This window comes from Meles meles, chromosome 8 (genome assembly GCF_922984935.1).
Source record: "Meles meles chromosome 8, mMelMel3.1 paternal haplotype, whole genome shotgun sequence".
NCBI classification, from domain to species: Eukaryota; Metazoa; Chordata; class Mammalia; order Carnivora; family Mustelidae; genus Meles; species Meles meles.
In genome coordinates, this window is record NC_060073.1 from 56,511,189 (window position 1) to 56,527,693 (window position 16,505).

Here is a 16,505-nt window from a genome sequence, read left to right on the forward strand (position 1 = left end):
CATTGATTGATTTGTGAATGTTGAACTATCCTTGCAACCCAGGGATGAATCCCACCTGGTCATGGTGGATAATCTTTTTAATCTGCTGCTGGATCCTGTTTGTTTGTTTGTCCCTCTTTGCTCAGCTTCTTTATTCTCTGTCATTTGGTCTTCTATATCACTAATTCTTTCTTCTGCCTCATTTATCCCAGCAGTAAGAGCCTCCATTTTTTATTGAACCTCATTAATCAACTTTGTTAGATTTTTGTTCTTTTATTTCTCCAGAAAGGGCTTTTATATCCAGAGAGGGTTTCTCTAATATCTTCCATGCCTTTTTTGAGCACAGCTAGCACCATGAGAATTGTCATTCTCAACTCTAGATCTGACATATTACCAATGTCTGTATTGATTAGGTCCCTAGCCTTTGGTACTGCCTCTTGTTCTTTTTTTTGTGGTGAGTTTTTATGTCTTGTCATTTTGTCCAGATAAGAGTATATGAAGGAGCAAATAAAACACTAAAAGGGTGGCAAAGACCCCAGGAAAATGCAATTTAACCAAATCATCGGGGGAGAAATGGGATAAAAAGAAGTTCAGAAAAAAACAATTAAAAAAAGAAAACAAATAAAGAAAAATATAAAAAGAAATGTGTATATATATATATATATATATATTAGATAAATTCGTTAAAAAACATTAAAAAAGAAAAGGATAAAGTTAAAAAAATTAGCAGAAGAAAAAAAAATTAAATTAACCACAAGACTAAAGAATCATGAGGAGAAAGCCATGAGTTCCGTGCTTTGCTTTCTCCTCTTCTGGAATTCCGCTGCTCTCCTTGGTAGGTGAACTTGGTGTTGGCTGGATTTCTTGTTAATCTTCTGAGGGAGGGGCTATTGTAGTGATTCTCAAGTGTCTTAGCCCGAGGCAGAATTGTACCACCCTTACCGGGGGCTGGGCTATGTAATCCACTCGTGTTCGCTTTTGGGAGCTTTTGTTCCCTGAATGCTTTCCATAGAGATCCAGAGGACAGGAATGAAAATGGTGCCTCCTGATCTCCAGCCCCGAGGAGCTGAGAGCTCGGGCCCCACTCCTCAGTGTGCCCTCAGAGAAAAGCGCCCAATCACTCCCGTCTCCCTGGCCTCCAACCGTGCTCTGAGCTCACCCAGCCTGCAACCGGTTCAAGGTAACCCCGAGCTGAGAGCTCACTCCTTGTCTCTGTCTCTGTAGCTGGCTTCCCCATTCTAATTCCTGTGAGCTCTGTGACACTCAGACATCCCTGATCCTTCTGTGACCCTGCGGGACCTGGGGCCACGCTGACCCCGCGTGGGCTTCACCCTGGTTTATCCTCTGGAGCAATGTCCCTCAGTGGAACAGACTTTTAAAAGTCCTGATTTTGTGCTCTGTTGCTCTGCCACTTACCAGGTGGATGGTCTATCTTCCCATCGCTTTGGATTCACTTCTCCACCAGTCCTACCTTTCAGAAAGTGGTCAATTTTCTGTTTCTAGAACTGCTGTTCTTCTTCTCTTCGATCTCCCATTGGATTTGTGGGTGTTTGCAATGGTTTGATAAGCTATCTAGCTGATCTCCTGCTACCTGATGTAGTCTCAGCCTGCTACTTCTCCACCATCTTGACTCCTCCCTCCTATATGTGTATTTTCTATTCATTCATTTATCAATTATCATTTATCAATGTAGACAACAAATTCTTTTTAGTGCTTAATACTCACCTAGTTCTTTAATAGATAAATGATGTCCATTTATAAAAGACAAAGTTGGTTATTATTTTTCTGAAGCTATTTTTATTAACAGTATTATTTAAATATTAATAACTATACACATATTCCAGAAAAACATACATGAAAACCATGGAACTTTAAATAAATCATATCTTGAGAAAAAAATATAGTAATGTCTTTTGCATGTGGGCTTTAGGAAGTTGAAGATAGGGCTAAAAATAGGAGCCAATCACGACACACTTTATCAAACTCTGAATAGCAGGATTCTTCTAAGGAAATAATTGCCTGAGTGAGGGTCATCCTGTTTCTCAGATATCATACTGACAAGTACCGCTTTCAGAATATTTTAAAAATATTGAAATATCATTTAATTACTATTATTTGGAAAACACGAAAGGAACCTCTAAGAATAAAAATGAATGTAAATGCATAAATCACTATAAAAATATTAAATAAAAAATAGTACCAATAAAACAGAGAAACCAAAGGATTCCTAAATAAATCAATAAAATGTTAATGTGACAAAAGGCAGATCAAATACACTGATTGGGCTATTAGGATAAATTATGTAAATGGCTCTATATAAGTAGAAATAAATCTGTTAATTTTATAAAAATGTATATATATGGTATAGAGGTCCATCTCATAAAGAAAACCAAAGAACAAAGTTAAATAACATACAATCCTCAGAGAAAACACACATAAAATTTGGAGCAGACATACTAATTTCAGATGAAGTAGAAATTAAAGAAAAAAATTGGGCCAGAATTTTTTTTTGAGGTATTCTAGATAAAAGTTATAGGATGACTTTAAAGTTGATTGTTTTAACAATGATAATTCTACTCTCTCTTTGATAATATATTGATAACCTAAATCATGAGAAACACAGAAATCCTCTTATGTAACTTGTTAGTATACAGTAGGTATTTACATTAAGACTTTCCAAATTGACACTTAAATCTGATGAAAGCTCCCATTTTGAAATTATTGCCAATGATTTGATTTTAAGCTAACATATCTGACTTGTTATTAATCTCCAATTTAGACAAATCATCCAAATATGGTAGTCTTGATTATGTGGAGACTAGGACATCTAGGTCCCCTGGAGGACCAAAACTGCAACCCTGAGTTCATCAGTGTTTCGTTTTGTTATTTTTTAAGATTTTATTTTTTTATTTGACAGAGAGAGAGATCATAAGTAGGCAGAGAGGCAGGCAGAGAGAGGGGGGAGGCAGGCTTCCTGCTGAGCAGAGAGCCTGATGTGGGGCTGGATCCCAGGACCTTGAGATCACGACATGAGCCAAAGGCAGAAGCTTTAACCCACTGAAGCCACCCAGGCACCCCCATCAGTGTTTAAATACACTTAAAAATTGTTTGCAAATGAGTTTACAACATTACATACTTCAAAGAACTGTCACATATCATTTACAGAAATATAAATTTAAATATATATAGCACAGATAAATATATTACAATGATAGGAATATAAACTTAGAGGTCATGTTTTAAAAGAACTTCTAGCACTTCTGTACTGTTATTCTCTCTTTAAAAAAATACATTTAGTCTGTAAACTTATAAACTCTTCTCTGCTATGATCACCTGTCTCCCTCAGTCTATATGTCCCTGTGCTCTGAATATTTACTCACTTTCACACCTTCATCTTTAATGTAAGCTAATCTTGACAGTTCTGGACAATGCTTAATTCCAGGCCTTAATATTTTCCGTATAGTAACTACTATACAATAACCTTCTGTATGCTCTTTTTTCATAAAGATAACTTTAATAATTTAGGAATGGCTTTATTCTTACAATAATTTTTAGGTTCTGTATACATTCAATTCATTTGACAAATGCCCTGCTAGTGATAGAAGCTTAAACCAAAGTGACACAATATTAATCACAAATTTAATCTGTTTTTTAAAAAAATTTAAATTGTTTCCCCCAGTCTAATTCAATATCTCCTTCTGGAGAAATTTACTGATATTCTGTTCCAGGTATAGAGTTAGTATTTCTGGATATTGGTACACCTCTCCCATCTTTCATAAAGTACAGCCTTATATACCATTCATTATCAATCCTCATTTCCAAAATCTATAGGCAGTGATTGTTCCCCACACCCACCACCGTACCTTGTGAGCTGGTTTCAGCCTGTGGATAAACAATATCATGGCTGGACTGGTCCTTGTGATTCTTGTGATGACTGCAAGCTGTCTTCAGCAGAAACCATCAGAAAACTTTGAAAGAGAAAATGTTTATTACTTATGAGTCCTGGAAATCATATGGCAAATGAGGCCGCAAAGAGAAGTGAAGACAGGGGAGTGTGTTAGGGCCTGGTGTTCGGCTTTTATTGAGCTTGAGGGTGGGGCCTAGGATATCTCAGGCTCACTCTTTATAAGTGAATTTAAAACAATAAGAATGGAAATTTAAAGCACAGCAAGAGAAAGAAATCAAATGGTCAATTATCAGAATCACCAGAGATCTGTAAAACAAAGGAAGTGTGGGTGTTATCTAGTTAGCTGTGTGGCTGGTAATGTGTTTATCTAAGAGCATCTTGGAAGCAAGTGCCTGTCTGAAATGGGTTCCTTGGCAATCAAAACTTAAATCAGGCACTTGCATTACAAAGACCAACTGTCAGGAATCATACTACCTCCTCCAACTAAACCAGTCTGAATTCTTATGACAATAGGTTCCTCCTGGTAAGTAAAGATACATAATATGTATTGACCTAAAATATATTTTGGTATAAGGAAGAATCTCCAAAGTTTAACTCAAGTAAAAATCAGACACTTAAGGAAAAAAAGGAAGGCAGGTAGTAGGCAGCAAGAGAAATTTGAATATGGACTCTCATGACATAGGATTATTCTTTATGTATTTCCCATTATTCCCTGACATGGGATTGGTCCATTCTTGGTTTCCATCACTCCCAAAGCACATATTCCTATTCAGTTTTTTATATAGATGTGTGGCCCTTATGAATACCTAAATGGATTTTTTAATGCCAAAAGTGGGGAATAAATATTTCCAACAGCCCCTGCATCATTGTCTTACATCACTTTCTGACTTCAACCTAGGTAAGTAGAACAAAATATTTACATCCTTGGGGTGGAAAAAAGCAGTTAGTATCAACCTTAAATCCTTCTTCCTCTTTGCCTCTATGTCTAAAATAGAAATTATCTTGTCTTTGAACCCTATAGTGTTCTAGTTAAATACCTTAGTTTTGGGAAGGAAAAACAAGGAGATAAAATATATCTGGTACAATTTTCCAGGAATTTGGTTGTCACAGCAACTTCTTTCAAGATATGTCTCCAAAGGCCAAGGAAAGAAAAGCGAAAATGAACTTTTGGGACTTCATCAAGATCAAAAGCTTCTGCACAGCAAAGGAAACAGTCAACAAAATAAAAAGGCAACACATGGAATGGGAGAAGGTATTTGAAAATGACAGTACAGACAAAAAGTTTTTAACTTCTTGATATGAAGACTGTTGACCTGCGCCTGATGGAAAATATTATATACCCCAAACTATCCCAAGGGAACATTTCAAAGCTTCAGCGATATAAGCTGGTATTGAAATCAAGCTAACCTCCAAGGTCCCGAAAGGTGATTGACAAATATCTAAATATGTATCTGTATATATATGTGAATTTATATGTGCATATATATGTATGCATACTATATATGTGTAGATATATAGATATGTGAATATATATATCTGTGTATGCGCATGTAGATAGGTACCTGATATAGATCAGAAATGAGATATTTTAATAGAACCTAATGATTTCACTACCCTAGAGGTTTGGCTCTTTTCTCTATGAAGTTTCGCAAAGACCCCAAGGGAACCAAATTGGCTATTATGTGAATTATGAGTGATTTACTCACATTTTCATTAAATTACTCTTTTAAAATTACCTTTTAAAATGTATTTGTTTGTCTCTCCACTGAAGTAACATTTACCAGTATATATTTTTAGATTAATTAACATGGCTATATACACAGGTATTGCTTTAATGGAAATGGAGTATTATATTATTACACATATATAGTCGTTTTTATAATTAAGAATGGATACTAGCATATTAAATGCTCTTCCAAAGAAAGTTTTTAAGACTCTAAAATATTTGTTAAATAGCTGAACATAATTTGTTTAGATATTTTTTTCTATCATTTGATATCCAGGGCTTTTTTATTTAATAAAAATACTATAATAAATATAATTGTTCATAAATCATATATGACACTCTTATTTATTTAAATCACATAGAGTTATCATTCTGTCATGCCAAGGACAACCTTATGTTCAGAACATCCACACTTATTTTATTGAAGAAATTGATATGTCAATGACATTTGAATTTATAGGTGCTGAATAGCTAAAGATACTGACTTTTACTTTTTAATTTCTAGCCTCATTGCCCTCAGTTTTGAATTTTTTAAATTATTTCTTCCTTATGGACCTCACTGAAGCTTCCTTTTTAACCTAATATAATTTCTTTGAGAACAAGGAGGAAAACATTATTGACATGGAAGAAAAGCTAGGATTGGGTGGTATCACAGATGTCAAAGAGGAGAAATTCTGGAGAAGGAGCTATGGTCAATAATACAATGTGTTGTAAGGAAGTCTGGTTAGAAAAGATTACCTGTGGCTTTGCTGGCAAATGTTTCACTGGAAACTTTAACTTATGGTGAAATCAGATTATAATGTAGGAAGGGACTGGAGTCAAAGAACCAGAAGTAATTAGTTCCAAAATTATTTTCCAGAAACTCACATAAAAAAGGTCAAAAGAATTTTGCTATTGGATCAATGTACAAATAAATTTGAACACTTGTGGAAATAAGGACTAGAAGAAGTGAGTGATGGTCTGAGCTCCCTAGAGCACATTTGATGAAGCTTGCTTGATCAAAAAAAAAAGAATTAATAATAAACATGTACAGTAATAAAGGAGGAAACAATGCCTATGGACGTCAAAAGTTAACATGAGGATTAGAATTTGAGGTGTATACTTCTCATAGTGTCATTTTTCTTTACAGAATAGAAATGAATGGACTCTGGCAACCATGAGGGGCATGGGATATATAAGAAAACAGAAGATGATAAACATTAACTATGTCAAAATATGCAACATGTAAAAGCATAGCTATGTAGCAATAGGTTCCTACTTAATATCCAAAACTGTGAGCAAACAGTGTTTGGAGTCTGCATGTCTTTATATTTTTTCTTCAGAACAGCTCCACACTGAGTATAGGAACTCAAAACACAGAAGAACAGAAGTTTCCCAGAGTTGGGGTGTAAGGTTTGTATGCTGGCAAGATTATAAGTTTAAAGTATAAAACTGAAAGTCAGCTGATAAACTAAAGTATTGAGAATTACCTAAATTCTTAAAAATCTGTTAAGAATATCTCAATTTGAGGGGCGCCTGGGTGGCTCAGTGGGTTAAGCCGCTGCCTTCGGCTCAGGTCATGATCTCGGGGTCCTGGGATCGAGTCCCGCATCAGGCTCTCTGCTCAGCAGGGAGCCTGCTTCCCTCTCTCTCTCTCTCTGCCTGCCTCTCTGTCTACTTGTGATCTCTCTCTGTCAAATAAATAAATAAAATCTTTAAAAAAAAAAAAGAATATCTCAATTTGAGGATTAGAATGAAAAATTAATTAAATCAGTACCACCCACACACTGATAATCCTCCTAGAGAACACCATAATGATTTTCTTTCCTTTGAAAAACAGGCAATATTCAGCATATTTTATTGAATTGTAATATTTCAAAATTGTTTATTCCCACCTCTGTGAAGTATCACAGTCAAAACATTCATATTCTTGGGAGGAAAGCTTTAAAAAGCTGGTCTTTGATGTTCAGCCTTCAGGACTGATACTCTTCAAGAGAGAGAGGGTTTATGAATTTCCAGCAGGGGTTTTGTGTCTCCTTTCCCTGGCATTATGGGGTGACTCCCTTTTCCTTCTAAACAAATGGATGAATGCATGGCCCAATCTATTGGTTTGTGTAAGTGACTGTCCTTTGTAAGTTTAGAGACAGAAGTCAATGACCTCTGGGAGGCCCTTGTAAGAATGCGGAAGAATATTTGGACATTGCTTTTCAGGGAATAATATCCAGGTCAGCTGGAATTAAGTTCATTCCCTAGAGTGTAGAGACAAGAATATATCTATTGAATGAATATTCCAAATTTAGAAATGAAGGGCTATTCCTGACCTATCCTATGCTCCCATCTCTAGATGTCTTATTATTTTGTACCAGAAGATTCTAGGTTTCAAACCCTAGCTCTCCCATTTGCTACTATTGTGGGTATTGGTGAGTCCTCCTTGTTTGGTTTCAAGTGCTAGTGGAGAAAATACAACCTTTATCCAAAAGCATGTAAGTACCTGGCAGGTCTACTTTCTTTAACTTGTGACTCTATGTCCTATCTCCTGATCCTTGCAGATGGTAACACAACAGCTATATTGTGAAGTATGAGGTTAGAAATCCACATCTGTTGGATTAGGAGACTGTCAGAAAGTGAGGGAAGTGCCTATGACTAGGCAGAGTCTCTCTAACCTGGGATGGAAGTTAAAGATGCTTGACTAAAACCTCTTTCCAGTCTCAAATACTGAGGATTATTTAATCTTGAAAATCTTCTTTTTTGGACTAAGTCCCTCCTATGCCTCTTGATTACTCAGATACCTTGACCACAGTTCTCTGCCCTCTTTGGAACACTCTCACAACCCTTTCCCGAATTTCTCTGGTCTTAACTCCATATACCATAGGATTAAGAGCAGGTGGAAAGAGCAGATAAACATTGGCCAAAAGAATGTGAATATGGAGTGGAACATGGTGGCCAAAGCGATGGGTAAAAAAAGAGAAGAGAGCTGGTGTATAAGAGATTAGGATGACACAAACATGAGAACCACAGGTCCCCAGGGCCTTGGACCGAGCTTCACGGGATGAAAGATGAAGGACAGCTCGAGCGATAAAGACATAGGAAAGACCAATGCAAAATAAGTCAACCCCAATGACCAACAGTGCTGCTGTCAGCCCATACACACGGTTAGGCCTGGTGTCTCCACATGCTAGCTTCACAACAGCCATGTGCTCACAGTATGTGTGGGGGATTACATGGCTTTGGCAGAAGCTCAAACGCCCAATGAGGAAGGGACATGGAAGCATGAGCATGGAGCCCCGCACCATAGCTACCACTCCAATGTGGGCAATGATGGCGTCAGTAAGGATAGTAGCATAGCGAAGTGGGTGACAAATGGCCACATAGCGATCAAAGGCCATGGCGAGCAGCACAGTAGACTCCATCATGCAGAAGGCATGAATGAAGAACATCTGTGCCAGGCAGGCAGAGGCAGAGATGTGTCCGGATCCACACCAGAGGATGGCCAGGAGCTTGGGAACTGTGGAGAAGGAGGCAGCCAAGTCAATGGTTGAGAGCATGCATAAGAACAAGTACACAGGCTTGTGCAATGCTGGTTCAGTGGCAACAACAACCAGGATGGTGATGTTGCCCACAATTGTGGCTGTGCCCAGGCAGCACACTGGGAGTGAGAGCCACAAGTGAAATTGTTCCAGACCTGGGATGCCCAGGAGGAAGAAAAAAGGAGGGTCCAGATTAGTATGATTAGGAGACTCCATGGGCTGGACAAAGGCTCTGGGCATCTTCTCTGGTCAGAAACCCCCCACAGTATCACATTACCTGAAAAGATAACACAGAACAGAGATGTGAATGAGCCTTGAATGACACTTACTAGATATGAGTGTTAGGCAAATGTTATCAACTGTAAATTAAAATAATAAAAGTAAAGTCCTTTAGAGTTGTTAAAAGAATTATATTGGTTAATATTTGTACAGACCTTTGAATAGTACTGTATATATAATACTTATTAAATAAAATACATTTATGTGAAAAAAAAGATTCAAACAGGCATTTAAAGAAATCAGAATTGTCTTCTAGCTAAAGTCTATTGTTGTCAAAGAAAGGTATAAACTTCATCCATTCTTCCCCAGGAATATAACACACACACACACACACACACACACACACACACACACACACTCAGTCACTTATGTTCTTCTGAAGTACAGGAAAAGATATGGTGGGACTGTTAATCCAAAACACAATCTGCCCACACAGTTCACTGGGTGGAGATGGATATTTTTCTTGTTTTTCAACCTAGAATGGATTCTGGTTTGGGACCCAGTACTTGAAAATTATTTCTAATATTATTATCATGGCTGTTTCTATGCCTTCCACTAACCAAGAGAAATTTTCACATATTCCTGATCAACCTACATTTGCAATTCTGTAAGATAATCCATCCACTTTCACAGGTCTAGTTGCCACTTCCCAAGATGCTCAAGTTAACCCTGTATCTGAAACAGAAACTTCCAACTTCTTACAACTCAAGTTAACCCTATTTCTGAAACAGAAACTTCCAACCACTCTTGGGTAAACCCTTCATTCACATTCTAATTGTGGTTCTTGGTGATTTCAAAGAAAAGATGTAGCCAAATCCTCAATTTCACTCTTTGACCAATCAGAAGAAGTGATTTTGTAATTACTTTGACTCATGCCTAGATGGCGATGTCTCATCTTCTGTTGAAGAAAATCTTACACTACTCTTTATCCCACCTTTCCCATACTTCCCCTCCCTAAGAGGACACAGCCTATTGTGGGAGTACTTAAGTTGGAGGAACAATGCAGAACATTTGAAATCATGATGGTAATGAGATAAAAACAAATATCTAGTCATTAAGATAAAAGCTGAGAAATCACTTTAACTAGAAGTTTTCAAAACAGGAATAAGAACTTTACTGCCCAGAAATTTGTTCTATATATTCAACCACAAATATTTAATGTGAGCCTTCCCTTTAATGATCCCTATTCTAGAAACTGGACAACCAGTACTGGAATAATCAATACCAAAAAAACCACTGATTCTAGGATATTTGAGGAGTTAGAAAATATCTATCACACAGGAATTGAGTCCTTGTTACAAGTCTTTCTTGCTCCTGTTGTGTATATGTCAGAAGAGAATAGAAGTAAACTCTCCTATACCTTAATGGACCAGATACTGTGTGTGCATAGTTACTGGAGAAAAAAATCAGGGAAGTTTCATCTTCTGCACGGAAGATCCTTCATTACCATTTAGCTAGGTTTAAGAGGAAAAAAGAAGAAAGAAAAAAAGAAGAAAGAAAGAAAGAAAGAGGAAAGGAAAGGTAAGGAAAAAGGAAAGGATAGGAAAGGAAATCACCAGACAGACCAAACCTGTTAGTAAACAAAATCAACTATTTGTTTTCAGAAATAAGGACTAACAGAAGGAAGGGAGGTTGGTGACAAATGCTATGCTAATCACAACTCAGGGCCAATAAACCACATTACTTCCACAGAAGGGACATAAATGTAGTTTTACAAGCAGGTGCATAAAAGAGTCTCATTGGTCCCAGGGCTCTGTGAGCTTATGCCTAGAGGGACCAAGATAGCAAAGATCTAAATTTCTGATCAATTTGACCAAGGGCCTTATCTTCCCTAAAGAAAAACATATCAAGGTGAAAGTTTGAGCTTATCTGAAAATATGACTATTATTGATATGATTTGTGTTATTTCTCCCCCTAATATTCAGGCAAGAATACATTCAGACCTCATGCTTGTCTTGGCATTTCTTTGAAGAGGTAGGATATTTTGAAAGAATAGGAACTTGGAGTTTTTAAGGCAGAAAGTTGTGGTGGTAAAAAAAAAAAGTGTAGACATTGGAATCCATGAAACTGGAAACAAATCCTTGTATTTGCCTCTTACTCTCAGTGCTGCCTTGGACAAAATAATTTTCCTCTAAGATCCTATAACTTTTTGACCTTTTTTAAATTTATTTTTATTTTTTTTAATTTCTTATTTTTTATAAACATATAATGTATTTTTATCCCCAGGAGTACAGGTCTGTGAATCGCCAGGTTTACACACTTCACAGTGCTCACCATAGCACATATCCTCCCCAATGTCCATAACCCCCCTCCACTTCTCCCCCCAGCAACCTCCAGTTTGTTTTGTATGATTAAGAGTCACTTATGGTTTGTCTCCCTCCCAATCCCATCTTGTTTCATTTATTCTTCTCCTATCCCTCTAACCCCCCATGTTGTATCTCCATATTCTCATATCAGAGAGATCATATGATAGTTGTCTTTCTCCGATTGACTTGTTTCACTAAGCATGATACCCTCTAGTTCCATCCACATTGTTGCAAATGGCAAGATTTCATTTATTTTGATGGCTGCATAGTATTCCATTGTGTATATATACCACATCTTCTTTATCCATTCATCTGTTGATGGACATCTAGGTTCTTTCCATAGTTTGACCTTTTTTTATAATAATAATAATAATAGTTTGTAAGGTTGTTGAAAAACTTTAAAAGTACCTAGTACGGTTTGTGGCCCATAGAAGTTATCAATAAATGTCATTTACTATTATCATTGCCTTTATTTTAAGACAAAAATGATCTCCTATCCAATAGGGAATCCTCACACTGTTTCCTAAGCCTTTCAAATCTAGTCTTCACATGAACATTTATGTCATGAGAACTGTTCAGTTGTAGAGCAAGCTTGCTGATAAAATAAATGTTCTTTATAATTTTTTCTGTGTGTCTTCTGAGGTCACATGGAAATCAGTAGGAGATGGAAAATAGCTCCCCTGGCTGCTTTTGGCTAACCTGGATATACCCAGCACTGTTTTTTTATGACACAGATTGGCTTGATGAGCTAATGTGAATTTGGGCTCAGCTGAATGGCTCAACATAGATAATGGAGCTGGAGTCAGATGCAAAAGCAGCAAAGTCTTGCTCACCACACCACCCAGCAACTTAGTTTTTACCAGACATCCCTACAGTTTTCAATTGCCTCACAAATTCACTCACCCATAGCCAGAAGGCTTAACTTAATGATTCTTCAGTGAGGTTGCTTTCTGTGTGTTAGTTAGGTCTCAGACCCTATGCTTTATGGATTTTTTTCTTGTAGAACCTGGACTGAGCACAGATTACCACATATCACTTGATTAGATTGACTCCTAAGTGGCTGGATGTAAGTGAACATTACTTGCAGTTTTTGTGGTCCTAAGGGATTCTAACTTTATGCACACCAACCCCTTCACGGGCTCTGCATTCTTAATAACTCACCCAGGTTCATCATCGCCTCATCCAATTCACAGGAATGAGTCTGTAGTCTCACAGCATCTCTTGTATTAAGTAGTTTATGATGTTGATAAATATGTATGACCATTATTACTCACACTTCAATGTGCACCTGTCCCTCTGATTCAATCTCTAAACCAGTTTTTATTGTGACATTAAAGCCAATGCTCTCAGTGAGATAAAAGTTCCAGCATCACAATTTGGGGAGAAAACTGGGGATAGAGAAGACTTTCCATGTCTGAAACTGCACCACAGACCAAAGGCTGTCACTTGATCTGCAGAAGAGCACTGATAAACATGGCCTACTTCTTCCCAGTGAGCACACTGGGCCATGAAAAAGCCCAAAGCAATCATTTTAGAACACTTACCCATTAACACTTTTAAGGTAATCATTAAAGTCCCAATGATTCCTCTGTCCAATTTCTTGGTGTTGATACAGTGTCTGTCTCTTTCACCAGGTACACACATTTCTCTCAAATGCTTAGTGGGTAATTATTTCTTATTAGTGATTTTAGGAATATCATAGTAAATGTCTTGAACTTTCTCCACAATGCCTCCCATGTTCCTGGTCTGGGTAATATATTACTTGCTTCTTCCTTTGCTGGCATCTCCCTACTCCATTCCTCTTTCTATTTGGCCTAATGCCAAAATAACACTTCTATAATAGGAAGCCTGTTAACTACAACTCTAATTCAGACCACACAGGGATGTTATTCAGCAGAATCCCCTTTCCTGGTCTCTAAATATCCTCCCTGCTTTGAAGTAAACTTCTGATCTACCAGTTTCACAGACCCCGTTCTCTTGAGGGCTAAGAAATATCTTTTTCAGCTTTCCCTGGCCCAAACTCACCTGACTCCAGGACAGCAGAAATGAGAAGGCACAGCAGTTTGGAAGCATTGTCAGAAGTCTGAAAGAGCATTACTCATCTTCCACCCTCAACTATCTGAATGTTGAGCTGAGAAGTTGTTATAATGATGAAACCTACCTTAAAGGAACCCCAGAGATTTCAGTGAGTTGCCCTGGAATTATGCCTGGAGCCATCCAGGGAGACTTTATGTTCCCTAGGAAATTGAGTAGCTAAGCCTTTGTCTTTGGGTTGACCAGATGAGAATGCAGAAGTGAGGGCAGAGGCTTTTGTTAAAGAGGCAGGAAAAAATATTTGCAGTCTACTCTCTTGGAGCACTTTCTCTTTGTTTTGTTTTGGTTTTAATCCTCTACATCTTAGTGCTGGCATTATTTATCTGAGGGTACCTAACATTTTAGAAGCACTGAGGCTATAGGGACTGTGAGTATCTGATCTGAATCCCTCTCTGTTACCAATGCAGCGCCATTCCCCAGGGACCCTGGGACATGCTTTCCTTTTTACCCTCAGTGATTATCCCTGGCCTGTTCTTCTATGTTTACTCCTTCGTGGGACTCCACTATTACTGTATATGTCCCTAAACTTACGATTATTATGCAGATGCAGAACAACTGGCTTTGTGAGATGTCTTGTCTCTCCTTCTCTCTTTTTTTTTAATTATCCATGCAAGATGTAGCAAGCTGGTAATGGAACTCAATAGGAAATTGCATTTATGGGTAGAAGTTGTGTATTGCCACAGGCAGTTTTTTACCATATGAGGTAATTATATTAAGAAGACTTATACATTAAACATTACCAAACCTATATCTCCTGGTGTCCTTTGCTGAGAATCTATATTCATTGTGTTTATCTCAGTAAACTGTGTTGTCAGAGAGTTTCTTTGCATTAAATCCATAACCTAGTTTTTTCTGGGTCTACTTCACTCTTGGACAAGACTTCCAAACACAGAGAGTTTATTTGGTATAGCCTCAACCCTCACATACTTTACTCCATCATGTATCAGAAACGTCTTTCAGATCATGAACGAGTATCTTAAATACCACTTCCCAGAAAACCAGCCCCAGCTATCATCTAGGACCCCAGATTATGCAGGAAGACTCCAAAAATTTTCTTTGCAACTTATAGTCTCTGTTCACAATTTACTGCAGGACTTGGTCTTGTCACCTTCTTAAATACTCTTCTGGCCATTTTCTCCACTAATCACACCATATTGAAATGGATCTATCCTTGCTTTGGGCAATCCCCACAACTGGACCAGATCTAAATTCTGGTCAGCTGCATACTATTGATCCTAGCTCCTGAGACTCTCTAAGCCAACAGTATTTGAACTTCAGTGTGATTCAGAATTACCTGTAGCTCTCATTAAAACATAAGTTGCTAGCCCAAACCCCCAGAATTTCTGATTCAATTAATTTGGAGCAGATGGATTTCCAATTAATGCTGATGCAACTGGCCAGGAGATCCCATTTTAAGTATCATTGCTCTAAGAAACAGAATATCAAAATTTTTGTTTTAAATTTCAATTGGGTGTTTCTCCCAGAATTGCTATGTGATCTGCACTCCTGATAGGTTCTATCAGACAGTGTAGCTAACACAAACATCTTTAATAAGTCACCTTAAAAACCTAGAGCAGTGCAGGCTCGCAGCAGTGTTCCTCTTACAGAAACATTCCCTGAAACATCTTCTTTGTCTACAGCTTAAAGTGCCTCCAAGAAGCCTTCAATTCATCACACTCCTTAGGTAGAAGGAAAAAATAGAAATAAGACAAAGAAGAAATAAATAATGTCTTTCTTTGTTTCCCACAAACAAGTCTGCAAGTTCTGGGGAAAGTCCCAGGTGGTACATTCTGTGGAAGCTATGATAGCATTGTGGTATGTCAGCTTGGGGAGGCTGAGCTACATTTCCCTGAATTCCCATTCTAGCATGTTCCATATGGAGTAGTCTTTATCGAGGGTAAAAAGGTGGGAAGGAAGCAGCAGCCACGGTGTGTCACACATGCACCTCTTGGTGATTCAAACACTCATATAGGTGCTACTGTAAAGGGATTTCATAGATATACCAACACACCCCAATCAGTTGACTCTAAGTTAGGGGAATTAACCTAAGTGGGCCTTTCTTAATCACTTGGAAGGCCTTAAAGGGGGCTTGGACCTTCCAAGGAGAAAGAGAGACTTGCACTGTGGAAAACAACTTCAGTCCGTGCCTGGGGTGGCTCTTGCCTGCTGTGACCTTTCCTTCCTGACCATCTATCTCATTCATTTCAGACTTCCTGGTCCAGCAAAAAAGTACCATATAAGCCATTCTCCTGAATAGAACTATATCCATATCTACATCTATATCTATATTTATAATTTCACTATGTTTTTCTGTTTGTTTCTGTTTTTAGTTACGTTTTTCTGATTGAAACTTGACTAATACAGGAACTAATGTGTTTTCTTATTTCATTGTGTTATTGATGTATATCTTCCAGGAATTTGGAGTGTTGGGAAAAGAAAAATAAAATAAGTATTAGAAATGGAAATACATAAATCACATATAGCAAATATAAAAGTATTAGATGATGTTACTACAAAAACCTAATGAAAATAGGCATGAAATCTTAAACCAACTATACACTTTTCAATAAAATACAATGGGAAGCAAGTGGTGTCAGGTAATGGCAAGCCAAACAATTAGAAGTATACAATAAATCATGAAAGTTTGGAAGCATTTATAAGTGCTTCTAAAGAAAAACTACTAAGAAATCCATTAGTATCCCTACTCC

At 37.5% G+C, this 16,505-nt stretch overlaps 1 protein-coding gene across 1 annotated transcript; it reads right to left on the reverse strand.

Moving 5' to 3' along the window:
• Window positions 1–8,368: 8,368 nt before the first annotated feature.
• LOC123949904 (putative olfactory receptor 52P1) lies at window positions 8,369–9,358 on the reverse strand. Its single transcript, XM_046017632.1, has one exon. It carries the CDS (start codon window positions 9,356–9,358, stop codon window positions 8,369–8,371), a length of 990 nt encoding a protein of 329 aa, XP_045873588.1.
• Window positions 9,359–16,505: the final 7,147 nt, after the last annotated feature.

Bases quoted from the DNA above. Each gene is read 5' to 3' on its own strand.
- LOC123949904 (XM_046017632.1), bottom strand. From the start codon at position 9,358: ATGCCCAGAGCCTTTGTCCAGCCCATGGAGTCTCCTAATCATACTAAT.